This window comes from Caretta caretta, chromosome 3, assembly GCF_965140235.1.
Source record: "Caretta caretta isolate rCarCar2 chromosome 3, rCarCar1.hap1, whole genome shotgun sequence".
NCBI classification, from domain to species: domain Eukaryota; kingdom Metazoa; phylum Chordata; order Testudines; family Cheloniidae; genus Caretta; species Caretta caretta.
In genome coordinates, this window is record NC_134208.1 from 131,493,995 (window position 1) to 131,520,219 (window position 26,225).

At 43.1% G+C, this 26,225-nt stretch overlaps 1 protein-coding gene across 1 annotated transcript in view; it reads right to left on the reverse strand.

Annotated features, from left to right (window-relative positions):
* Positions 1-26,225, reverse strand: part of GALNT2 (polypeptide N-acetylgalactosaminyltransferase 2) — a 169,329-nt gene that overhangs the window by 68,551 nt on the left and 74,553 nt on the right. Inside the window, exons 2-3 of the mRNA XM_048843911.2 lie at positions 15,443-15,536; positions 5,192-5,345 (exon numbers count right to left, since the gene is read on the reverse strand). Of these exons, the coding sequence (XP_048699868.1) occupies positions 5,192-5,345; positions 15,443-15,536 (248 nt within the window). The remainder of the gene's footprint in view (positions 1-5,191; positions 5,346-15,442; positions 15,537-26,225) is intronic.

Sequence of the window (26,225 nt, forward strand, 5' to 3'; positions counted from 1 at the left end):
CATTGGCTACACTACAAAATTAAGTCAACCTAAGTTAGGCTATGTCTACATAAGAGACCTTACAGAGGCACAGCTATACCACTGCAGCTGCACCGCTGTAATGTCTCCTGTGTAGCAGCTCTATGCCAACAGGAGAGAGAGCTCTCCCGTTGGCATAATTAAACCACCTTCAATGAGCGGCTGTAGGTATATCGGCAGGAGAGCATCTCCCACTGACATAGTGCTATCCACACCAGCACTTCTGTTGGTATAACTTATGTCGCTCTGGGGGTGCGTGTGTGTGGTTTTTTCCACACCCCCGAGTGACAAACTTTACTGACAAAAGTGCTAACAGACATAGCCGAAGGTCGACGTACAGCCACTGCTGCTCACGGCCACACTACACCCTCTCTGTTGGTGGTGCACGTCCTCACTGGGAGCATCTCCACAGACTTAACTGTGTGGGGCATTGTGGGGCACTCCCCTCCCAGGGCCCACAGTCTGAACTATATGCCCCCCGCCCCCTCCCGCCCTGGGGCTCACAGCTGTCAGCCCCATCACCAGACCGCTCCAGCTGGGACCCCTGGCGTGGGTGGGCTCCAGCTATAAGCCCCACGCAGGGCTGGCAGCCAACAGATGATTTAAAGTATAACGCAGTGTCTACACAGACACTGTGCCGCCCTATCTACATCAACCTAAGCACTACTCTCTCGTGGTGGGAGAGTTATTAGGTGGGTGTAGTGGGCAACTTACGCTGGCAGAAGCAACGCTGCAGTGTAGACGCTTACATAGTTAGGTTGACACAGGAGCGTGCAAAGGAATTTAAATTTCACTGCTTTTGGAGGGGCAGGTTTTGTGCCGCCGCCACAGCACCGGGGCTGGAGGAGTTCTGTGCCTCTGCCAATTAATTCGGGGGGGGGGGGGGGGGGCATGTCCCAACTTGTCCCCCTTGTGCATGCCCCAGGTCGACATAAGGCAGCCTATGTCAATCCAAGTCTAGTGTAGACCAAGCCTAAGTCACAAGACCATCAATAGGTCAGCAGCTGTAAAGCAACCACATGTCATCTATCTTATAAGCCAATGGACTGACAAGAGTTTGCAGGGCAAAGGGCTAGACACCGCAAGAGAGCTACTTCTGTTTTCGGCAATTATTCTGCCTTTCTAATAGTCTCCAAAAGGACTATTTTTTGTCGCCTCCTTTTTTTAATAGGTGGAGCTCAATTCCATTACACTACTCAGCTACCCCAAAAAGCTGTATTATTAGTGGAAAGCACAGATGTATTAAAAACATCATTTTTTCAAAGACAAATCTAACTCAAGTATTGGGATAGGTGGCCACTATAACAGACTTTATTAGAAAAAATTGACGCAAACACAGATTTATGCCAGTGGTTCTCAAACTTTTGTACTGGTGACCCCTTTTACATAGCAAGCCTCTGTGTGCAACCATCTTTTTAAATTAAAAAGACTTCTTTACATATTTAACACCATTATAAATGCTGGAGGCAAAGTTGGGTTTGGGGTGGAGGCTGACAGCTCATGACCGCCCATGTAATAACTTCACAACCCCCGAGGGGTCCTGACCCCAATTTTGAGAACCCCTGATTTATGCCATGTGAACTCAAAAGGCATTCTGAAAATGGAACACAATTTAATTAAGGACACACAATATAACTATACCTGTAGAAAGTAAAAGGATAAATCTATTTTTTCTGTAGTTATAGGGGTACAAAGTAAGTTAATTCTCAAATTTATATGTTCATTCTAATAATCCATGATCACAAACAGCTGAGGACACCCTCTGATCCAAACATTTCTTTTGGCACATTCTGAAAGAAACCACAGAACATTAAGAGAAGTAGTACTTGTGGCACCTTAGAGACTAACAAATTGTTAGTCTTTAAGGTGCCACAAGTACTCCTTTCCTTTTTGCAGATACAGACTAACACGGCTGCTACTCTGAAACAGAACATTAAAATATTTATAAGACTATGTGCAGCCTGAAGTAAGGAAAAGACAAAACAATTCACAATTGTAACCATCCTTTCTTATCACCCAGCCCTCAAGGAGGGAAGGGGGAAAAAAAGACTTGTTTTTCGGTTTTGGTTGGGCTCCTGTAAGTTTAGCCTCTTCAATCTATCAGCCAATTGGATTTCATTATTCCATTTACTAAATGTGTTCTAGGTATGCCCCAGACACCAGTGTGGGTTCTCCAGCATTCTTTCCTGGCCATTTAACAGCACTGAGGGGGGGGAGAAGGGCTGGATCAGAAAGGCTGAGTACCTGACTCATTTGTCATTCTAGAATTCTGTGTTAAATGCCAACTCCTCCCTTTAAAGAAATCAATCCCTTTTTCTGCTCTTTCACTTTTTAGAATAATCGCTCTTGATGTCCAGGGGAGCATAGGTGGTTGCTAAATTAGGGTCATAATGTGCAACTCACTGAAATGCCAGGTCAGCTACTGTCCAGAATGTTGTAATTACCAAGAACAGCTGGTAATGAGAACTCACTAGTTACTCACGTAACCTCTTCCTATAAACTGAACTCCAGAAGAAAAAAAAATAGTGACGACAAAGCAATCTTCATGCTAAAGTGCTCTTTACTTCACAGAAACTAAACAGCTTTTCCATCATCGAGCACGAATACCATTCACTACCAATAGCATGACTTTATGCTGCTCAGCTTCACATGAAACAAAAAGACAAATCCTGAGCTTATGTGATTTGATCACACAAATATGTTCATCTGATAAATCAGTATCCCACACAGCAACTCTTCATTTCACTACACCAAGATAGTTTTATGGAAATATTAAGTGTAAACACCAACACTGAAGCAAGTTTATGTATGACAAGGGACTCTGGGAGCCACTTTCAATTTTGAGTGTAATTTACAGCCTTACACTTGGAGGTCTACGCACACCATTTTGATATACATACAGTGGTGCTGGAACCCTTATAACAGTGGGGGCACTGAAATCCAGCACCTTACTCCTATCCGCAACCCCCTCAGCTGCAGCCGGGAGCAATGCCGTGTCTCGGGGGGGGGGGGGGGGGGGCAGGGGGTGGGAGAGACAAGACACGACCCCAAACAGGGGTAAGAGGGAAAGGCTGGGGGTGGGCACAGGGCCAGGAGCAGAGCCCCAAGCATGAGCCCACAGACGGGACGCCACATGCAGAGTCAGAAGTGGAGCCCCGGGAGTGAGGCTAAAGGCTGGGACCCCAGGAGCCGGGGGCTGGGTGCAGGGCCCCAGGCACAGGGCCAGTGAGTGAAGCTAGTGCCCCAAGAGCAGAGCCCCAGGCTCTGGGTACAGGGCCAGCAGCCAGGACCAGAGCCAGGGGTACAGGGCCAGAGGCTTGGACTCGAACCCCAGGTGCAGGGCCGGGAAGCAGAGTCCCAGGCTTGGGGCCACAGGCTGGAAGTGGGGCCCCGGCCCGGAGCCCTGGGCGTGGGGCCAGCAGCCAGGCAACAGGGCTGGTGGCCAGGACCCAAGCCCTGGGCGGGGCAGTGGAGGCCTGAGTGCGGGGCCAGTGGCCCCACATAAAACCTGGGGGTGCTGGAGCACTCCCCGCACGCCTAGTTTCCACACCTACGTATACATATTAAAAATAAGGTTTCTTTGTCTACAATACTATGTAACTAGCTAATCTTTAACAGCTGAAGAATCATATCCTTATCCAGTGACTTTGCAATAAGACATAATACTGGGTTTTGTAGTATCATGAATAATGCAACCCTTGATAAGTCATCCAGTGGGTAACAAGTCAGAAGATTTAGCCTACGTGTCCCCAGTGCTCAAGGTTCACACAAGGTTAAAATGGGCAAGAGGGAAATGCTCGAAGTCTCGTAGACATTCCAAAAGTATAGTTTTAATGCTCAAAAAAGCTAAAGACGACACATATTTCTCCCCCCACCCCCACAATCTACATTGCAATCCATTGTCAAGAGCGTGGTCAGCAAAGAATCTCCCTAAACTGATAATGAAAGTGGTTTTCTCCCATCTAAACTGTTAGTTAAGCCATTTTCAGTATCAGTTCAGAGGGAACCTGACTACCACTACCAGCAATGGATCACAGTTTCTTTGAATAGTCTCTATCACGTCTAGAGACACACAGGACTGGTTTGGGTTTAAAATTTAGGTCAACATAGCTACAGCCATCAAGGATATGAAAAAAAAAATCCATACCCAACTGACATAGCTACACCAACTTAACCCCCAGTGTAGATGCAGCTACATAGATAGAGAACTGCTTCCGTCAACCTAGCTACCATCGCTTTAAGTGGTGACATTTCTACAGTGACAGAAAAACCCCTTCCATTGCTGTTAGTGCGTCTACACACCATGGGGTTATGCCAGCATAGCTATGGTGCTGTAGCTACGCCAGTATTGTCTCCGTAGCGTATGCATACCCACAGACTTCAAAGTTAACACCCCACTCACATAAATTGAGGTAGTTCACACCTCTTGGGGCAAACAAGTGTGCCCTCTTCCTTATACTAACTCATGTGCAGGTGAGCTGCTCACTACATGTGCACTCACGACATGTCATGGAGCTCTGTTATATTCCTGTACACTGATACCCAGTCGTCCCACTGCTTTGTGAATCCACTGAATGTTCAGCCGGTGTATTTTGGGGCACAAGCAGTGTGGAAGCTACCATAGCCTGAGGCTGGAGTACTGCTCAAAGAGCAAGAGTAGGTATACACGTGTGGATTCTATCAACCCCCAGACCTGAAGGAATTCCATGAGGCATAGCCCAGCTACTCAGGACGGGATTTGAGCTTCAGACAGTTCATGACTCTTCCTGAATCATCGCAGGCAACCTGCAACAGAAGGGCTACAGTTTTTGGCATTTTGCTTATTCTGCCTGGGATCCAGTAATAGCAAAGCACTAGACACACACACACACTACAGAACGGCCACCAGGTCTTTGTCAACACTAGCAAAAACAAGACATGTAATTCACCACCAGTTCAACTGGTGATAAGAAAAGTAGAAACTGTACAGTAGACAAAGTGCAGGCAAGCTTAAACATTTTTTATCATGTTTAAAACTCAAGTCGTAGCATCAGTCCAGGTGCTTGGGCCAGGAAATTCTCATTTTTGGCAGTTTAGACACAACCGTGCAGGGTATAGAAGAGACCTATGCAACTCAAGAGCCATAAATTAAGAGTAACTGATTAACTCAACAACTGCTGAGTTTGGCACTTACTGATCATGCCTGGTATCAGGTATGTTTCTGTCCATTTGCAGTTTGTCACTTTCTACTTGATTGAACTTATTACGAGCGTATGGGTCTTGACCAGATCGGACCATAGTGACACCAACATAACTGTCTTGATCAAAATCTTGCCATCGAACTTTTCCTAAAAAGGAACAAACCCAAAGTTAAATATTTGCATCACAGATCTGAAGCATTAAGCTCTAGTTTTCAAATGTCTGAAATCAAAGTTTTCACTTTTACCGGATCAAAGTGCTTTAAAATAAATGAAGCTTTAACACTTCAATGAGGCAGGCAATACACTTCTTTTATATCTGGGTTACACTGATGCACAAAGTTATTTGCTCGGAGTCACACAATTGACTAGTGCAAAGTTTCAGTAGGAAATGAATTAATGGTATTCCGACTCCTAGTCCTGCTGCTACTGTAATCACTAGACCATGCTGATTTCCTCAGTTACAGGTTTTAACCTCAGGAACCATACGTTCCACTTTAAAAGGGCATTTCCACATCAGGCAGCTGATCATTCAAGCACAGATTTACACCCCAAGAAAGACACTTAATTTTTCCAGTTTAGATTTCAATTAACTTCACTAAACCAAACCTCTATGGTTTAATTTAGCCAGTCTCATATTTAAAAAATAATGATTTGTATCTCCATGCTCTAAAGGTTTGTTCTTCATAAACTTGGTTAAAAGTAAATTTTATAAGTTATTTTGTAAGACATAAATGCTACCAATAGTTAGGACACTTGACCACTTTCTGATATGAAATACATGAACTAGTTGGAACACTTTGTAGCTTTTAGGTTTTGTCATGAGCAGGTTAACTCTTTACTAAGGAGCACACTATGCGATCCCTGGTAATACAGTACTGGCATGCTTATGGAGATGTATGCTTTATCCGAAGCCTGCTTCTTCTAACATTGCAGTAAGGAATTAAGATAAAGCAATGTTCTCTTCTGAAAGGATGAACACTTTCATAAAATTACTGATCTTGTGATACACACCATAAGCTTGGTTTGCGTCTACAAAAAAAATGGTAAATTCTCTGTTCTTAATTTTTATTTTAAAATAAATTAACCTTCCTTATATGGCCACTGACAGCCAACCTATTGCAATGGTACAGGATTTATGCTTTCTGACTCAAAACCACTTGAGCACAAATAGTGTTACCCCTAACAACTAACTGCTATTTTACTGCGAAGTGTTCTTGAAGGCACCATATTAAAGTTGCTGTGTAGCACCAAGCATTCTGCTGACACCAAACAAATGATGACACAAAGCAACACTCTCCTGGGGTCAGTATGTTTGATAATTAACATGTTCACAAGAAGTTACGCTTCACTGGGAGTTTTTCAAAAGCAACACAGGGAACTGTCATTTCAGAGGTATTTTTGGGAAAGTCCAGTAAGTGGCAGATTGGCAGAGAGTGTGTCATTCTCTTGGAGCACCCCATGGATGCTAACAAAAGTTTTTAGTCAAATAAAGCATATACCTTAGGATACTTTACCCATAACCTGCTGCTCTGCTTCACGGGTGTACTAGTATAAGGCCTGGTCTACACTGGGAGGGAGTGGGGGAAAAGGGGGGAAGAGGGAAGAAATCCATCTAAGCTATGCAACTTCAGCTACGAGAACAGCATAGCTGAAGTCGACGTATCCTAGACAGACTTAGAATCACTTACTTCGCGTCCTCGCGGCGCGAGATCGACGGCCATCGTTCCCCCGTCGACTCTGCTTCCGCCTCTCATCCTGGTCGAGTTCCGGAGTCAACAGCAGAGTGATCTGGGATCGATTTATCACGTCTACACTAGACATGATAAATCGATCCCCGATAGATCGATCGCTACCCGCTGATCCAGCGGGTAGTGTAGATGTGGCCTAACAGGCATTCATTAGGGCAGCCAGAGATTGGTCAGACATTTCAAATACACCTTTACTGTTGCCAATTTGCACAGTGTGCAAAGTGAGTTAGGACTGTCTGTTACACAACTAACTGAAGATATAGCCAACCAGAATTCCACTTGGAATTTCTGCTGGAAAATAAGACTGATACCAAAATACTGTGTGAGACAAAAATCCATCAAGAATGGAAACAGTTTACTGAAAAGAAAATCACTGAGTAGATTTGAGATTCTCTAGAGTTTGAGCCATCTGAGGAGCTGATGAATGAAGTTAGCTCTGACCAAGCCTGCGGTGGTGGTGTTTGGAGTTCAAATACTGACAGTTTACCTGAACAGCAAGTACTAGTGAAAAGCAGAGGAGCCATGGGAAGTAAATATTTTAAGACAGTCTAGTCACAGAGAAAGAACATAGATTCCTATATTTTGAATTACAGGTTTAAGAGCTATTCAATTAGTTCAGATTGAACACCTCCTACAAATGAATTTACCTCCCAAAAGATGCTGAAGAAAATATGCAGAAAAGCCAGAACCAGAGAGACCAAAATGTAACAGACTGAAAAACATTTATTTAGCACCTGTGAAGCGAGCAAGAGGGGAGACTACAGCACTATGGGTAGAAAAACAGATTTTCAGCTTCCAATTAGTGAAAATGCAACAGAGGGAACACTTTGTAGCTGTCAAAGCCCAACCTTAAGAGTGGTAAAAAGAAACTTCTACGAGTCTTCCAAAATTTCTCTCAGGACATTTTCAGGGATCTACCCTTTGAAGTCAGTTCTACACTTGAGAATTCTGACATTGCAAACACTTGCAACATCTTCACACATCAGTTTGCAATAATGCACAATTGCTCCTATTTGAAACAAGGCTTATCACTTCTCCTGCCCCAAGTCACTCAGCACTTTTGCAGAGACAGCATATACCATTAGTGCTAATGCTGCAGCTCTACCATGGGAGCTGATTTTCCTAGCAGTGTTCCACAATACCCCTGCAAGCACTCCAGTAAACAATATGTGCAATATCACTGTGAGAGATATGGCAAACAGGTATATCTCGAGACCTCTGTATCTAACATTAGGAATGTTATCTGTATATTTGAGTGAGCCCTTGAAAGCATGAAAAAAGTCAGAGACTATTATATTGAGATAGACCAGGTGATATGGGCACGCATGATACAAAGGTCTGTGAATGTTCTAAGTATTTGTCTGTTCCTGGCTCACCAGGTGGTTTCCCTGTGGAATCACGATGGATGATCAACGCAAAATCCCAAGGCTGGTTATGCAGATACCCAGTGTTTGACGCCTGACCACCTGGGGAAAGGGACAGTGACTGGTTGTACATGTTTCAGGAGACTTTGAAACTAAAAACAGGAGGGTTTGGATATAAAAACAGAGTTTGAACTGACATAAGGGGCTTCTTGGGCTACAAATGGACATGACCAGATAACCAAGAGAGGCAAAGCCTGACTGAAAGATCTGAAAGACTTTGGAACTTATCAGGGATTCCAATTCCTGTAAGAACTGATGGCAGGGGTGGGGGCTTCTGGTGAACTTAACAGGCATTTAATCCTCTTATTGTTTTACATGTTTTCAAGGTTTTTTATCCTAAAATAAATGTACTCTGCTCTGAAAGAGCTGTTTGACTACTTGGAACTACTGGCATACACTGGTCAAAGCCCTGGAAGAGAAAGCAACAAGCAGGTGTGTTGGACTCAGACTTGTGGACATAAACAAGGGGGCTGCAAGTCTAAACCCCCTGGGTTAAGAGGGAGAGGGATATGTGTCCCTGCTCAGAGAATGGTGATGGCTAGAGGCCTGAGAGGGGATTCCTTGAGCAGACCACAGAGGTCAAAGATTTAGTTAGCCCAAAACTGTGACAATCACCTATACGCCTGATGATTCATATTGAACTACAGTAACTTCAAATATGCATCAAATAATAGTTTTCCATTTTATAAAGTGCAATGCATTCAATCCTAAAGCTTTTCTGGATTAAAAAATTAAGGCTATTTTAATGTAATACTGACATTTAATTTTACAAAATACATACTACTGTATACATTAAAAATGTTAATGCATATGAATCACTTTTTAAAATAGTTACAGCACCTCTTCAATAGTGAAATGGTATTCCCACCAACCCCTGCTTCAGGGACTTGCACTGACAACTGTGGAATGCATACCTACAATGCTCTGGTACGGCAGCAGTTGGAGGGACCAATGCAAGTGTTCTCATAAGACAAGTTTACATCAGCTAGAATTGCTCATGTGGCATTGCATGGTTATAAACTACAACAGTTCAAGTGAACTACTGTAAATTGTAAGTGTGCAAAGGGAAATTAAAATGTGGCTCAGCAAAAACAAGGATATTGTCTCGGAAGCTGTAAAGAGGGTAGTGTTTGACAATTTACTAATAATTAAGTTTTAAGATTAAAGGCTCGAAGAATCAGCCTTTTCCAGCAACTGATCATGTATTTTTATATGTTATCTGCTTTGTTTCCCAGTATACACGCACTACTGGGGAAGGTTTCAGAGTAACAGCCGTGTTAGTCTGTATTCGCAAAAAGGAAAGGAGTACTTGTGGCACCTTAGAGACTAACCAATTTATTTGAGCATAAGCTTTCGTGAGCTACAGCATCCGATGAAGTGAGCTGTAGCTCACGAAAGCTTATGCTCAAATAAATTGGTTAGTCTCTAAGGTGCCACAAGTCCTCCTTTTCTTTTTACTACTGGGGAACTCATTTTTCAGAGCTACTGGTGACATTTATTGGCGGCTTGGAGAGTGGGGTCTGTTTCCAACTGTCAAATTGCATTAAAAGACAGGTACAAATACATTAAATATTTAGCTTATATTTTACCTGATGCGATATTGATAGAACATGTTTCCTAAACTTTGTAGAGTACGTGCTATACAGTGTAGTTTTGATTTAGCTTATTAGACACTCACTGTTAAACTAAAAATAAAATTTTCCCCAAAAATTGTGGTTCTGATTCATATAGGATATCAGATTAAGTTTCAGGACAGGAAGTTAGTATCCAACAAGACTGAAAGAAAAAAAAAAAGAAAAAGAAAAACCATATTCCTAATCACTAACAATGTCCCAGAGAGCAGTAGAGACTTGCACTGCTTTAGGCATTAGTGATGCAGTCAGCTAAGGAAACTCAAAAGCCTGAATTTGGGTTGACAGGTAAGTAAAAGAATTTTCAAATGTTTTGTTTCACATTTTATTTGTAAGCGCTAGTGACAGTAGCTTTAGAATTTATGAAAGCATATTCATTTATTTTAAAAAGCAGATGACGCCTAAAAAAGTTTGAAAAGAGTTCTACTTAGAAACAGTCGTCTCTATGTTGTCTTCCCTCTCTAAATTAGAGCTGTCTACTTTAAAAGGATCTTCACTTCTACTTCTGCTTCCTTTTCCCTAACTCAAGACTTAGGGCCAGATCCTGGGTGGCAGCAACAAAAAAGGTACAGAGTTGCTGTAATAAAGCAACTGGAGATTGGGGAATTTCCAAGTTGTAGAAGGTTGGCAGAGATGACTCTAGAGTACTTGCACTAGCTTTGGCCAGGGACAGAAGGGAAGCGGAACAGATCATGCTTTGGCCATCCCTGGCCTACAGAATGAACCTGGAGGAAAAAGAACAGAGGAGATCTGAGGGGAAAAGGGAGAAGGAAATGGGCCACAGAATAAATTAACTGAACTGGTAGAGAAGAGATGACCGAGCAGATGAACTTGTATGTGAAGGAAGGGAACAGGTGAAACTCCAGCAGTAGGCATAGTTGTGTGGGATGGGGAGCAAGACCCCAGCAGGAACAGCATATGGGGGATACGTAAAGGAAAGAGGGGGTTGAAGGTGGGAAAGAATAGCAGGTGAGCTACTCAGGAAATCCTCAACCCAAGCAGCAGCCACAGGTGATGTGGGGATTAGGAGCTCACTTTTTGGACCTAGTTTTACAACTAAACATAGGTCAATACCAGTGGGATATATTGAATAGTTACCTTAATGTGGATGTCTAACTGCTAGACTGTGTTTGTTATCAAAGAGATGGAGCGGAAGAGAATTGGAATGTCATTTCAGTTGTGCAGTAACATTTAAATCCTCTCCAAGAAGGACCATTTAAAATATTTTTAATGTTACTCTAGTCTAAAATGGAGTAACCTGTACTGGGAAGAGAGCCAGAAATTTTTTTTAACTAAGTAATTAAAATAGGGAAGGTTCCTTGATTAGTTTTAATCTCAGAGTCTCAATATTATTTTTCAGAGTGACAGCCGTGTTAGTCTGTATTCGCAAAAAGAAAAGGAGTACTTGGGGCACCTTAGAGACTAACCAATTTATTTGAGCATGAGCTTTCGTGAGCTACAGCTCACTTCATCGGTTTCCACGATATGCATCCGATGAAGTGAGCTGTAGCTCACGAAAGCTCATGCTCAAATAAATTGGTTAGTCTCTAAGGTGCCACAAGTACTCCTTTTCTTTTTGCGAATATTATTTTTATACGTCCTTTATAAAAATTGTACTATCAGGTTCGAAGGTGTAGTTAATAACTCCTTTACTCAACAAGGGAAATGCAATGCTTTTAATTAAAATGTTTAATCACAAATGGTTAATTTAATACAATTAAAGATTGATACTAATACATATGAGCTGGAAATAAATCTCTTCTTTAGTAATCTGTCATGACAAGCAGTCAGGGTTTTGCTTTACCCCTGCTAAAGCTGATACCACCACTTCACAGTATGGGAATTTAGCTCCCTACGGTGTTGAAGATGCAGTGATGTATCAAATGATTTAGGACAGCATTTCTCAAATACGGCCACCATGGCTCCATGCGGCAACCATGGTTTTTTCTTGCAGCCACAGCCTCCTAGGCGATTTGGGGGGTGGGGGGAGGGAAGAGGACAAAGCAGCAGCCCCTCCCCCAGGGCCACCAGCAGGGGCTGGTCCCTGCAGCAGCTGGTCCCCGCAGCAGCAGGCTCCATCCCCCAGCCGCAAGCTCTCCAGCTTCAGCTCTGGGCTCATCCCCCACACATCACCCCTGGCTCCCGCTGTCTCTTCCAGTCCCCATCCATGCAGCAGGACTCTAGGCTTCTGCCCTGACACCCCCATCACCCCAGTTGCCTCCCATCTATCTCCTCCCATGACCCCCTACTCACCTCCCCATCCAAGGCTTAATTTCTCCCCCAGCTTGCCGGGGCTGAGTAGGTCTGCTTGAAAGGTGATATTAACAAATATACAAATACCACTTTTCACAGCAACAGACTTACTAGCTAGCAAGTCTAAAAAAAAACACAACCAAAAAAGCAAAACATGCAAAGCACCTTATTTGTGTTTCTATTCTGTTTAGGCCAGTAAAGAACAGACAACTGTATATTAATTTTTAATTACCAAGTCTGCAAAAAAAACCTGTATAAATAAATTACAATGATTTGGACATGTATGCATGCATATTTATTTGTTTTTCCTAAACGTAAGTATTTTAGGAAAAATTGTCAGCAGCCATCAGCAAGAGTTGGTGGCCACACTTTGAGGCCACCTAAAAATTTGTTGGGAGAACCCCTGAACACAGCACCATGAATAGAGTTTTTGATGGTAAAATGTCAATTTACCTTTAAAATGTTAATGGCTTTGTATAAAGACTGACTCCCAAGTTCTACTTTTTAAAATATTTGTGCACTGAGCTCTCAGAAAACAATTCCTTGCTTTCCTTGGAGCTCTGGAAATACAATGTTGCGGAAGGCCGAAACAAGCAGCACCTCTCCGAAACCTCAACTGAAAAGCAGGAAGGGAATAGTGAGCCAAAGAGAGAAAAAAAGGAAAAAGGCAAATAGCTGAAACCTAACCACTTCCATTAAAAAAGTTGCACAAAGCTTGCAGAAGTCTGGATTCAAGATCCCATAACTGTGTATTCACAGCATTATGTGCATCACTCATTAAAAATGCTCATACTATTTTAAGAGTATAATCCTGTGACAATATATTCTTTGAGCGCTGTGTATTCTGCCAGAGTATGTTGATTCTTATTCATCATTCTTACTCAGGTAGGAGAGACTGGTCAACAGACCTCCTTTCTGAACATTCTGGCATCTTGTCTCATTCCTGGCTCCATATTCTCCAGCTCCTGAACTCTCCCTTACTATCTTTAGGACAAACCTCTATATCCTCCCTTTCCATGTTTTCCCCATACCCATCCCAACACCTGTGTCTTCGCCCTATGACCAATGGAAAGGTCTCACCTACTCAGGAGGAAAGCCAAAAGCATTTGATATATGCCTGGAAGCCCTAAACCAGTGGTGCCCAAACTTTTGCCAGGGGCTGAGAGTGGGAGCCAAGGGCTGGGGCTGGAGCAAAGCTGGGGATGGGACAGGGCAGGGCAGGGCGATGCTCCCTCCCTGCCCCCACTACACCTCCTGGGGGGGTATGCCTCATACTTTGAAGACCATTGCCCTAAACCATGACTAAGTAGCCCAATCCCTACAAATGAAGAGCTGTAGCTAAAAGTCACAAGAAAAGCTAAACTATAGTAAAACTGAGAGGTATTAAACATATTTGCAAAGAGGCCTGTTAAGGAAAAACCTGTACAGAAAAATGACTGCTAGAAACCAAACTAACTGAATTATCACCAAGTGTTTACGCACATGGATAAACTGGAAAATAAATTGTTAAAAAAATTTAATTTCTAATCTGTGGTGTGCATAATACTCAAATATATATATTTTGCTAGAAAATAAATGTTCATAACAATTATATTTCCTTAAGTGACTAAGACAAGCTGGGCCAAAGACCATAGGGTGGAAAAACCATTAATTTAAATAGTTTATGCTGCACCAGATTTTAAGATTACAAAACAAAAACATGCTGGAAATTATAGCAAATCCTGCTTAAACCACAGAGGAAAATTCTCCTAGGTTGTTAATTTTCTTCAAGATCATCTATACTAGTCCAGATGTTTGGGTTATAATTGCTCCCAACGAAGCATCTGGATATGTACAGAAGATCAATGAGAGAAAATATATTGTGGAACCATCTGGTAGAAAGTAATCTCCTTTGCAAGATACACTTGTTCTTCAAGTGCTAGGCATCGGAGACCATTCTAGTGAGTTATTAGCTTTTTTACTCCTTGGTACTTTAATTCTCCCTGTGCATATTTACCACTGCTGCAAAACAGCAGTTTTACAGCAACAGGAGTATTAGGAAGAGGAACAAACCTATATTGATAAATACATAAATGAGCACATCCCACGGTCAACTGAGGCTTTCCTAGCTCATACCTCAGGAAATGTCCCTGTTCCTCTTAAATAAAGACACTGGACTCCTTGCTCCATTCATACGTTATATGCTAGAGAATGTCAGATATGAGTGGGAAAAGATGTCACTTTGCTTTGGAGCACATAAAGATTATAGCCCATACATTAGCCTAGACCAGGGGTGGCCAACATGTGGCTCCGGAGCTACATGCGGCTCTTCAGAAGTTAATATGCAGCTCCTTGTATAGGCATCGACTCCAGGGCTGGAGCTACAGGTGCCAACTTTCCAAGGTGCTGGGGGGTACTCACTGCTCAACCCCTGGCTCTGCCACAGGCCCTGTCCCCACTCCACCCCTTCCCTCCCCTGAGCCTGCCGTGTCCTTGTTCGCCCCCCCGCCTCCTGCAGGCCACAAAACAGCTGATCGGGAGGTGCAGGGAGGGATGGAGAGGGAAGTGCTGATCAACGGAGCTGTCAGTGGGCAGGAGGCACTGGGAGCCAGGGGGGTTGGCTGATGTGGGGCTGCTGATGTATTACTATGGCTCCTTGGCAATGTACATTGGTAAATTCTGGCTTCTTCTCAGGCTCAGGTTGGCCACCCCTGGCCTAGACAGGCTGTTACACAAAAGAAACACAATCTCTATCAGAAAAGCCTGTTTTGTTTTGTTTTTCAATTTGTAGCTAAAATGACCTGCTCCTGATTGAAGATTCAACACTGGGCTCATGTGTCAAGTATCACTTTCCAATGGGGAGTGCATACCACCTGCCAGTCCCACCAGTGGAGGGAACTGGAGCACCTCTTGTTCAAGAGCCTTCTTCCAACAAATGAATCTGTACGCAGGGAACAGCTTATAGCATGAGCAGGCATGGATCAAATGTAGATAGAGTATTTTAGGACCAAGCCTCAGCAAAATAGGTATTTTTACTCGCAAGGTGGGCTAGAGTTCAGAAAGTTGAAGTTTTCAGAATTAAAGCAAATCCACATTTTGCATAATAATTCTCTCCCTTCCTGGGTAAAAGCCTCTATCAGAAAAATTCACAGCCCCAGCTTCTCATAGTTTTGGATTTTTTACTTTGGCAACAAACATTACTGCAATACCTGGAGGTAGGGTCTCCACATTTTGTGCTTTGTCTTCCCCATTGTTACTGCGAGGGTCTTTCTTTTTTAGTGCATCAATGTCATTTGGGTCCTCCTGAAAATCAAACAAAAAAAACTTAACCATTTCTTAAATTTGTATGATTAATTTATATTAATTTTCTGTATTTTCAAAAGGGATGACTAGTCACTTTTACTCTTTGACACTAACATGGCCTTTAGACCCTTTTAAGGGTATAAAAAACCTCAAGAGATTTGTTTTAGGCACCAAGGGAGAGAATGGCAAATTCTCCAATTTTTCCAAAAATAGGAAAATAAAACAGGGTTCTAGACACTGGATCAAACATTTAACATATGTGGCAACTACTTAGTGGAAGAAATATCTTGCTCTCAAATAGAAAATTTATTAGGAAATGTGAACCTAAATGTAATCTGTGATACTGAAGTTTGTTTCTACAAAGAATCATGATGGCAAAGTGTGACTAAAACAAAAGCTAAATAGTGTATGTCCAGCAGTTTGCACATTCAGAGCACTATTACTTGAATATTTATAATAAAAGCTAAATACTACATAGCTAAGTTATTAATTTTCATCATATTCTGGGAAGTGGCTTTCCAATACAAAAACTTTTGAAAGGGCCATAGCAAGTTGCCCTTTACAGGCACCCATTTTGGCAGAACCCATGCTGATAGCAGATTTTCAAATAATAGTTCCACTGGATTTCTGACTATAGTAATAGTGAAAAATACTAACGTTTAGTGAAAAAGCAACTATCAGTCTTTTTGAATTCCAGTAAAGATATTGATAAATACAGGATGAAAGTTCACTAACAGCCCCATTTTTCTTCCTGCTTCATCACACAGAGAACTCATAATCATGTGTTCATGTTACCATACAAACAACTGGTATCAATTCAGCATTAGGATACATCACAGAATCAAGTTGGAAGAGAAAGTGGGATAACAGAAAGCATTTATTTTAAAAGACTATATTTGGTAATTAGGTATATTACGACAGTGAGGTTTTACTATGAAGTGTCTATGGAAAAGCCTTTATTCTACACATCTGCACTCTACTTATTCAGTCAGCTGCTCCTATTAGCCCTGCAGAGTCAACACAATTAAGGAAGATTCTATTCCTTCTCCTGCATTACAGTTATTTGCTAAGTCTCAATTACAGAGTCAGTTTCCCCTGTGAAAACCCACTAAGGGCAGGATTTGCCCTGCAGAATCTTTAATATTGATGGTGGCATGTGAGAAAGAATGAACCAAGCTTGACACAGAGTCAAAGCTGAGCAAGCAAGGGCAGCTGAAACACTTGTTAACAGAATATATTTGATCTGAATGATGTTGGAAGGCAGACATTGACATTAGCTATAAAATAGTAAAAATTTGTAAGGGAACTCAAGGGCAGGTGTAGTTGGTGAAACTACTTGTCGCTCAATACTGTCTAGATTTCAATTTTGTGTCCCTATAAAGGAGAAATATCCTATCCTTTCATGAAAATTCAGAGTACACATCTGTCAAAGCATTTCTAAAGCTCCCACTCACTGTAGTTTACCAGTGCAAAATTCAAAATTAAGTACTTTGTGTGCAAAGTTTACATGCATTGCTGCTTAAGCATAAGTATATTTTTAGAAGGCTTTTTGATGCTGTTTTTTAAACAGCCACTACCCATGCAAATACTGAAAAAAGCTGCAAGTCCGAACTGAGATTTTATAGATTCAGAACAGACTGGAGTAAATAATGCTCATCAGAAATTTGATTATTCAGAATTCCTTGGCCATTTACAAGAGTCACATACTTTGTGGTAAGCTATATTCTACAGCAAGAGGCTTGTTTTTACAGCACTATGGTGCAGCAGACTGGAAAATCTGGTCCAGCTTCATTCAAGTTCAGTGTGCCACAAACATTTGTACTGACAACGTACAACTGCATCAAAGAAGCTGTAACAGAAAAGCTGGGTAGGAGATATTTGTAGGTTTCAGCATCCAAAAAGGCATGGCAGACAGTTGGAGGCTGTGAGATAAACGTGTTAACTCCATATACCTGATAAAGATCAGCAGTGACATAATGAAGTTGATATTTAAATGGTCATCTTTAGGTTTTAGAATTTAAATCTCAGATGAATGATACAGTTCAATACTTTTCAAGTAGTTTGCTGCCTCAGGGAAACCTCACACTTTTGTTCAGATCAGGTAGATTTTCTTTACAGCCATGAGAGCTAGGAAGTTTTAGTTTCTATAGTACAACTCTGCAGTAAGGAGTGGATTCTGCAGTACATTCCATGGCATCACAAAAATACATGGGTCCTACTTTCACATAGGTAGCTTTATTATATAATCTTAAATTCTTAAATCTTAAAGAGGTAACTAGTTATAACAGAAAAACCCATTAGTCTGCCTTGTACAAGGGACACGCAAAAACACTCAATCTCAGATACACACTTGGCACTGTTAGCCTGAATAGAGAACATTTACCCTGACAACTTTAATCTCAAAATGGTTTACAAAGTATATACAGGAATTACTTCACTGAACTTCATGGGTAGAATGTGACAGGTGTGAAAACAGTGCATGAGAGATTAGCACAGGAAGTGAATACTTAATCCAACTGAAATTATGGGAGAATTATGGATGGGCAGAATATTAATTATCCAAAGCACATAACTGGTCTGTGCAGTTCAGGAATATTTATTCCCAGAAATCAGATATGTAGTTCTGAAACAATGATTCATTATTGCTGGTAAGTAAACCATCAGAAAGCCCTTGCCTCATAGTCAATACCCTTGGCTTCCTTCTGCACTCATGTGTGGTTTCCCTTAAAGGCTAGCTTCCTCTGCCCCTGGCTTCTCACTCATGTTTGGAAGCTCCTCTTCCATCAATTTCCTTCTTTCAGCTGTCCTGAAATTAACAGATGGGCAGAGCTAAATTCTGTTTGTGAAGTATGTAATCTGATAACTGTATGTCTGCATAATTAGAAGTTATTAACAGTGTATCCACCTTCCTGAAATGGTTTATTTTCTTACTTTTAAAGACATCATTTCCCCCCTTTTTAAACATTATGTTCCTTAGCAAACATAACTCTACCAAGTTTTGCCTAGAAATCAGCTTTAAATTAACTTTTTTTGTGATTCTGATTTAGGTTAAGTTGGCGATCAGTTTGCTTTCCCTGGCAAAGCAAACTCCTTGGTATCAAGCCTCCCTTCAAAACAAAGGCCGATTACCTGGACTTGATTACTAATGCACCATAATATTACTACAGTTGCCAACAACTCTAAAATTTGTAAAACTATCACAAGAGCAGTGACTAGGAGAACCATGTCCAAAGGTGAAGAATGTTTTTACAAAATATAAGTGTATGTACCAAGTCCCACATGTTGAAGCCTAGAGCAAAATGTTAGAGAGCTATAACAACTTAGACTAATTGACTAGGACATTCTTCCCCTTCAGTATCTATAGCCATACATATTTATGTCAGACTCTTTCAGTGGAATGGCATTCAGTGGTAAGCGCAAGATACTGCAGGTATAGCTATGCTTGCCATAGGAGAGTATTTTAACATTACTATTCGTATTCATACTCAATGCTAAGGTAAAGAGTTATATCGATTTAATGGTGCAGAAAACAGCAGGCTGGGTGTGCAAATCATTCATGCCTTCCTTCTGGCATTTGGTGACATTTAAGGAAACTAAAGTGAAAGGCCAGTTCTTATTTACAAGCTCACATCAGACATGCTGGTCAGTCAAAGCATGCAGGATTTTTAAGTGCAGGTTAGCAACTGGCTCAGTGGATGTCAATAATAAAAAAGTAGGGAGACCTGGTCTCAGTGAGGTAGAAGATCTGAATTTTCAGTGGCCATTTCCTGCCCAGCTGATTGGTGGGGAGAAGGAACACCTATTGGTCTGTACTATTAGCAGGCTACAGAAATAAGCTACCTCCCAAAATATCTGGAACACAGCTGTTTACACACAAATGAAAATCCATGATCCTATTACCTCTCCAACCCTGAAAAGAAAAACTGAGACACGAACTAAGACACATTTCCTGCAATAAGTCGTTTGTCTTTTACAAACAGTGGTCAAAGCACTCATTTATTCTCAAATTAATTTGACTGTGTCTATGCAAACAGATATGCATAGGCACATATTTCTATGGCAAGTGCAGGCTCAGCAACAGAAGCTATTTATATTGAGGTATCAGATACATTGGACTTGGAAAAATCTAATAAGCTAATCATAAATCTGTTTGATTCACAAGAACCTGGAGTTATCCGATACTACCGTGAGTGTGCCAAGACAGCTTCAGTAGGAAAAATACTCTGAAACATGTGTGGAATTGTAACAGCCGTGTTAGTCTGTATTCGTAAAAAGAAAAGGAGTACTTGTGGCACCTTAGAGACTAACCAATTTATTTGAGCATAAGCTCACGAAATCTTATGCTCAAATAAATTGGTTAGTCTCTAAGGTGCCACAAGTACTCCTTTTCTTTTTGCGAATTCCACACACCTCCACAGAAAAAAAAAAAAAAGAGGGTCAAGGACATAGTGACTGTGAGCACTAATGCTTGCAAATTGTTAGTAGCATGATAACAGTGTAACAAAAGAAGGTCTGTCTAGCTACTTTTCAGACTTTAGAGCGGCTTCTATATTTATTAGTAACTGCAGAGAATGGCTCTTTTATAAGCACTGAATAGGAAACCTATAGCTCTTATTCTACATGTGCTGTATGTTCTAAATCCCCCTGTAAAGAATTGCTTAGCAAGAGGCATTCCAAATACATACAAAAGCAGGTGACAAATAAGATAACCAGAAACAGAACCCAAGGACTGTTTAGCCAAAAGCCCTATTCCACAGGTCCAAGTTACATCATTTGTTTCTCACCATATATATATTCCTATATATATTTTCCTACCAAAAGTTAGAATATAGAAAGTCTTTCTACATGATTTTCTACAAACAAAGGTTTTCAATGTGATAGCTACAGACATGATTACAGTGGTGCTTGTGATTAGACACCCATAGGAGTTCAGAAACTGCAATCCCAGAAGATAAAATACTTTGCATTGGGACAGCTCCTTCAACAGCAACCATAACACTCCTCCGTTTACTAATATTTCAGAATTATAACTCTGTCATAAATCACAACAGGATGCACGTCTGTAACAAGGTGTTAGAAATAAAATGTAAAACATTCACTAACTGACACCACGGGTATGTCTAAATTGCAACTAGATACCCACAGCCAGCCTGTGCCAGCAGGCTTGGAGCATGGGGCTGTTTAATTGTAGTGTAGACATTTGGACTTGGCCAGCAGCCCAAGCTCCAAGACCTTCTCACTTTGCAGAGTCTTAACACCTGAGCCTGAATGTCTACGCTGCAATTAAAACAGCCCCTTACCTGAGCCCTGAGAGCACAAGACAGCAGACACAAGCCAGCTGCAGGTTTTTAATTGAAATGTAGACATACTCTATGACTGAATGGTATTATAAAAATTTAAAGTCCCTAAACACAGCCACCACTCTTTGAATACAAAATATTAAAATTATCCAAAGCAAACACATGTTCTAGCTATGGGTTGTCACAATAAAAATTAAGAAATCATTGACAAATTAAGTTTTAGCAGGAAGTCACTTAAGACTTACTAAACAGACAAAACAATATGAATTTTAGTGTCTGGATATATGCATTTTTTTTAATTTATATGTAATTCAGACTTTGTGTAGGCAGTGACCTATTACAGGCATCCCTAAATTTTAGAGGACAGGGCACAAGCCAAGTTACAAATCAAGTACTGAGCAAGTGCCATATAATCTCAGTTAAAGGGGTCAGCAATCAATTTCCAATGGCTGCTTAGACACTCAGGGTATGTCTACACTACGAAATTAGGTCGAATTTATGGAAGTCGATTTTTTAGAAAGCGATTTTATACAGTCAATTGTGCGTGTCCCCACACTAGTGCACTAAGCGCATTAAGTCGGAGTGCGTCCACAGTACCAAGGCTAGCGTCGACTTTTGGAGCGTTGCACTGTGGGTAGCTATCCCACAGTTCCTGCAGTCTCCGCCGTCCATTGGAATTCTGGGTTATGCTCCCAATGCCTGATTGGGAAAACACAGTCGTGGGTGGTTTTGGGTACATGTAATCAGTCGCCCCTCCCTCCGTGAAAGCAACGGCAGACAATCGTTTCGCGCCTTTTTTCCAGGTGGGCGCCATACTGCTTTCAGCAGCGGTGCAGGTGGTCTGCAAACCATCAGCGTCATCCAAAGCTTCTGCTGCAACTCTACTCTCCTGATGCTATGAATCCACCTTGCAGGTCCTCGAAATGACCGTCGTCATCCATTGCTTCCGCTGGCACTCCGTTCTCTTAGTGGTCTCCCAGGGCCACTTCCGCTGCAACTCTGCTCGGCTGTTCTTGGTCTCGCCATACCACGGCAAGTGTGCAGCCAGCTCAGCTGTTGTGTCCTAACAGCAGACGGTGCGGTAGGTCTGCAAATCTGGTCATCCAACCACCGCTTCCCCTGCAACTCTGCTCTCCTACAGATGTCATACCACAGCAAGCATGGAGCCCGCTCAGATCACTGCGGCAGTTATGAGCATTGTAAACACCTCGCGCATTATCATGCAGTATATATAGAACCAGAACCTGCAAAAGCAGGCGAGGAGGCGATGGCAGTGCAGTGACAAGAGCGATGAGAACATGGACACAGACTTCTCTCAAAGCACAGGCCCTGGGAATTTGGCCATCCTGGTGGCAATGGGGCAGGCTCATGCCATGGAACGCTGATTCTGGGCCAGTGAAACAACCACAGACTGGTGGGACCGCACAGTGTTGCGGATCTGGGATGATTCCCAATGGCTGCAAAACTTTCATGTGCATAAGTGCACTTTCATGGAACTTTGACTTGCTTTCCCCTGCCCTGAAGCACAAGAATACCAAGATGAGAGCAGACCTCACTGTTCAAATCGAGTGGCGATAGCCCTCTGGAAGCTTGCAACGCCAGACAGCTACCCGTCAGTTGGTAACCAATTTGGAGTGGGCAAATCTACTGTGGGGGTGCTGTGATCCAAGTAGCCAATGCAATCACTGAGCTGCTGCTATCAAGGGTAGTGACTCTGAGAAATGTGCAGGTCATAGTGGATGGCTTTGCTGCAATGGGATTCCCTAACTGCGGTGGGGCGACAGACGGAACACATATCCCTATATTGGGACCAGACCACCAAGGCAGCCAGTACATAAACCACAAGGGGTACTTTTCAATGGCGCTGCAAGCACTGGTGGATCACAAGGGACATTTCACCAACATCAACGTGGGATGGCCGGGAAAGGTACATGACGCTCGCATCTTCAGGAACTCTGGTCTGTATGAACAGCTGCAACAAGGAACTTACTTCCCAGTCCAGAAAATAACCGTTGGGGATGTTGAAATGCCTATAGTTATTCTTGGGGACACAGTCTACCTCTTAATACCATGGCTCATGAAGCCATACACAGGCACCCTGGACAGTAGTCAGGAGCTCTTCAACTATAGGCTGAGCAAGTGCAGAATGGTGTTAGAATGTGCATTTGGATGATTAAAAGTGCATTGGCGCAGTTTACTGACTCAGACCTCAGCGAAACCAATATTTCCATTGTTATTACTGCTTGCTGTGTGCTCCACAATATCTGTGAGAGTACGGGGCAGACGTTTATGGCGGGGTGGGAAGTTGAGGCAAATTGCCTGGCCACTGATTACGCGCAGCCAGACACCAGGGCGGTTAGAAGAGCACAGCAGGGCACGCTGCGCATCAGAGAAGCTTTGAAAATCAGTTTCATGACTGGCCAGGCTACGGTGTGACAGTTCTGTTTGTTTCTCCTTAATGAAAACTCACTCCCTTGGTTCACTCTAATTCCCTGTAAGCCAACCGCCCTGCCCTCCCCTCCCCCCTTCGATCACCGCTTGCAGAGGCAATAAAGTCATTGTTGTTTCAAATTCACGCATTCTTTCTTAATTCATCACATAAATAGATGGATAACTGCCAAGGTAGCCTGGGAGGGGTGGGGGGAGGACAAGGCCACACTGCACTTCAAAACTTATTGAATGCCAGCCTTCTGTTGCTTGGGCAGTCCTCTGGGGTGGAGTGGTTGGGTGCCTGGAGGGCCCCCCGCCACCTGCGTTCTTGGGCGTCTGGGTGAGGAGGCTACGGAACTTGGGGAGGAGAGCGGTTGGTTACACAGGGGCTGCAGTGGTGGTCTGTGCCTTTCCTGCACCTCAACCATACACCAGAGCATATTAGTTTGATCCTCCAGTAGCCTCAGCATTGCATCCTGCCTCCTCTTATCATGCTGCCGCCACCTTTCCTCTTGATCCCGCCACCTCTCCTGTTGCCCCAGCCACCTGTCCTCGCGTTCATTTTATGCTTTCCCGAACTCTGCCATTGTATGCCTCCACGCATTCTGCTGGGCTCTTTCAGTTTGGGTGGACCACATGAGCTCAGAAAACATTTCATCGCGAGTGCTTTTTTTTTTTGCCTTCTTATCTACGCTAGCCTCTAGGACGAATTGAAACATTTGCAGCTGAGGGATGAAAAAAAGGGGGAGCAAAACTGAAAGACACATTGGCCATTTAGAAGGAGGGGCTGATGTTTTCGGGTTAACATGCAGCACAAACCCAACTATCCCCCCCACCAATTCTCTGGGATGATCGCTTCACCCCTCCCCCCCACTGCGTGGCTAACAGCAGGGATGATTTCTTTTCAGCGACAGGCAAACAGCCCAGCAGGAACAGCCACCTCTGAATGTCCTCTTAATAAAATTCCCCTATTTCAACCAGGTGACCTTGAATGATATCACTCTCCTGAGGATAACACAGAGAGATAAAGAACGGATGTTGCTTGAAAGCCAGCAAACACCGGGACCACACGCTGCCATGCTTTCTTATGCAATGATTCCAGACTATGTGCTACTGGCCTGATGTGGTAATGTGTCCTACCATGGAGGACGCAATAACGCTGCCCTCCCCAAAAATCTTTTGCAAAGGCTTTGGGAATACCTCCAGGACAGCTTCATTGAGATGTCCCTGAAGGATTTCTGCTCCATTCCCAGACATGTTAACAGACTTTTCCAGTAGCTGTACTGACCGTGAATGTATCCCAAGTCTTCAGGGTAAATCAATCATTAAAAACATACTTGCTTTTAAATCGTGTATTATATTTACAAAGGTACATTCACCAGAGGTGCCTTCTCTGCCTTCAAGGGCCGGGAGCCCGGGTTAAGAGGGTGCTGTCTCCAGGGTGATTCACAGTTCCTGGCTGTCGGGGAAAACGGTTTCTCCGCTTGCCTGGTGCGCACTATCATCTTCCTCATCCCCAAAATCCTCATCCCTGTTGTGTGAGACTCCCTTGCAGGAGTCCACGTACAGGTGTGGGGTAGTTGTAGGGGCACCCCCTAGAATTGTATGCAGCTCATCATAGAAGCGGCATGTCTGGGTCTCTGACGCCGAGCGGCCGTTTGCCTCTTGGGTTTTTTGGTAGGCTTGCCTGAGCTCCTTAACTTTCACACGGCACTGCTGAGGGTCCCTGTGATAGCCTCTGTCCTACATGCCCTTGGAAATTTTTTTCAAATATTTTGGCATTTCGTCTTTTCGAACAGAGTTCTGATAGCATGGATTCGTCTCCCCATACAGTGATCAGATCCAGTACCTCCCGTTCGGTCCATGCTGGAGCTCTTTTGTGATCCTGGGATTCCATGGTCACCTGTGCTGATCAGCTTGCCACGCTCGCCAAACAGGAAATGAAATTCAAAAGTTCGCGGGGCTTTTCCTATCTACATGGATGCCAGCGCATCTGAGTTGAGTGCTGTCCAGAGCAGTCACAATGGAGCACTGTGGGATAGCTCCCAGAGGCCAATACCATGGAATTGCATCCACACTAACCCAAATTCGACCTGGCAATGTCGATTTCAGAGCTAATCCCCTTCTCAGGGAGGAGTACAGAAATTGATTTTAAGAGCCCATTAAGTCAAAAAAAATGGCTTTGTTGTGTGGACGGGTGCAGGGTTAAATTGATCTAACGCTGCTAAATTCGACCTGACCTCTTAGTGTAGTGTACCCTGACCAGGGCTCAGGGTATGTCTATACTGCACTCAAAAGGTGTGATTGCACCTATGTTGGCACACCCACACGAGCTTTAATATAAAAACAGCAGTGAAGCCATGGCGGGGCAGGCTTCAGTACAGGCAGTACGTGCCTGCCCAGAACCCTGAGTATATTAAATGTCAAAAAGCTCCATTAACAGAGAGTTAAGATGGCGCTGAGGTATCTTGTACCCTGCTATTCCAGAACATTAAGTTGAGCAAAACTTAAACTTGTGAAGACCAGGAAATACAGAGTTACAGTACACACCCATGAAACCTTAACTCTGCCCCTGTCCCCCATCCCCTAGAAATCCCCACCCCTCACCCCCAAATGCCAACAGCCACTGGGAATTATCTGCATGAACTCCAGCTCCATTCACCGTGTTAGGCGTAGCTGCATTGAATGGTGGAGGAATAAGTTGGAGTTGCTTGGAAGAGCTGTGATTATGATATAAGATGATCTGGGTCAACGTGGCCCTCTGCGGGAGATGTGAGCCGCCTCTTCCCTGACCCCTCTGTGGGTGATCAAAGGGAAGAAGTGCATGTGCATCTTGGGAGATCCAATATGCCCCATTTCAGTGCTGTACTGTGCAGGCTGTGTCACTACCAGGGCAGAGGAGTCTTCCTGCCATGGGGATTGTCAGCAGCTAGGTGCGAGAGGAGTGTGGTCTATGCAT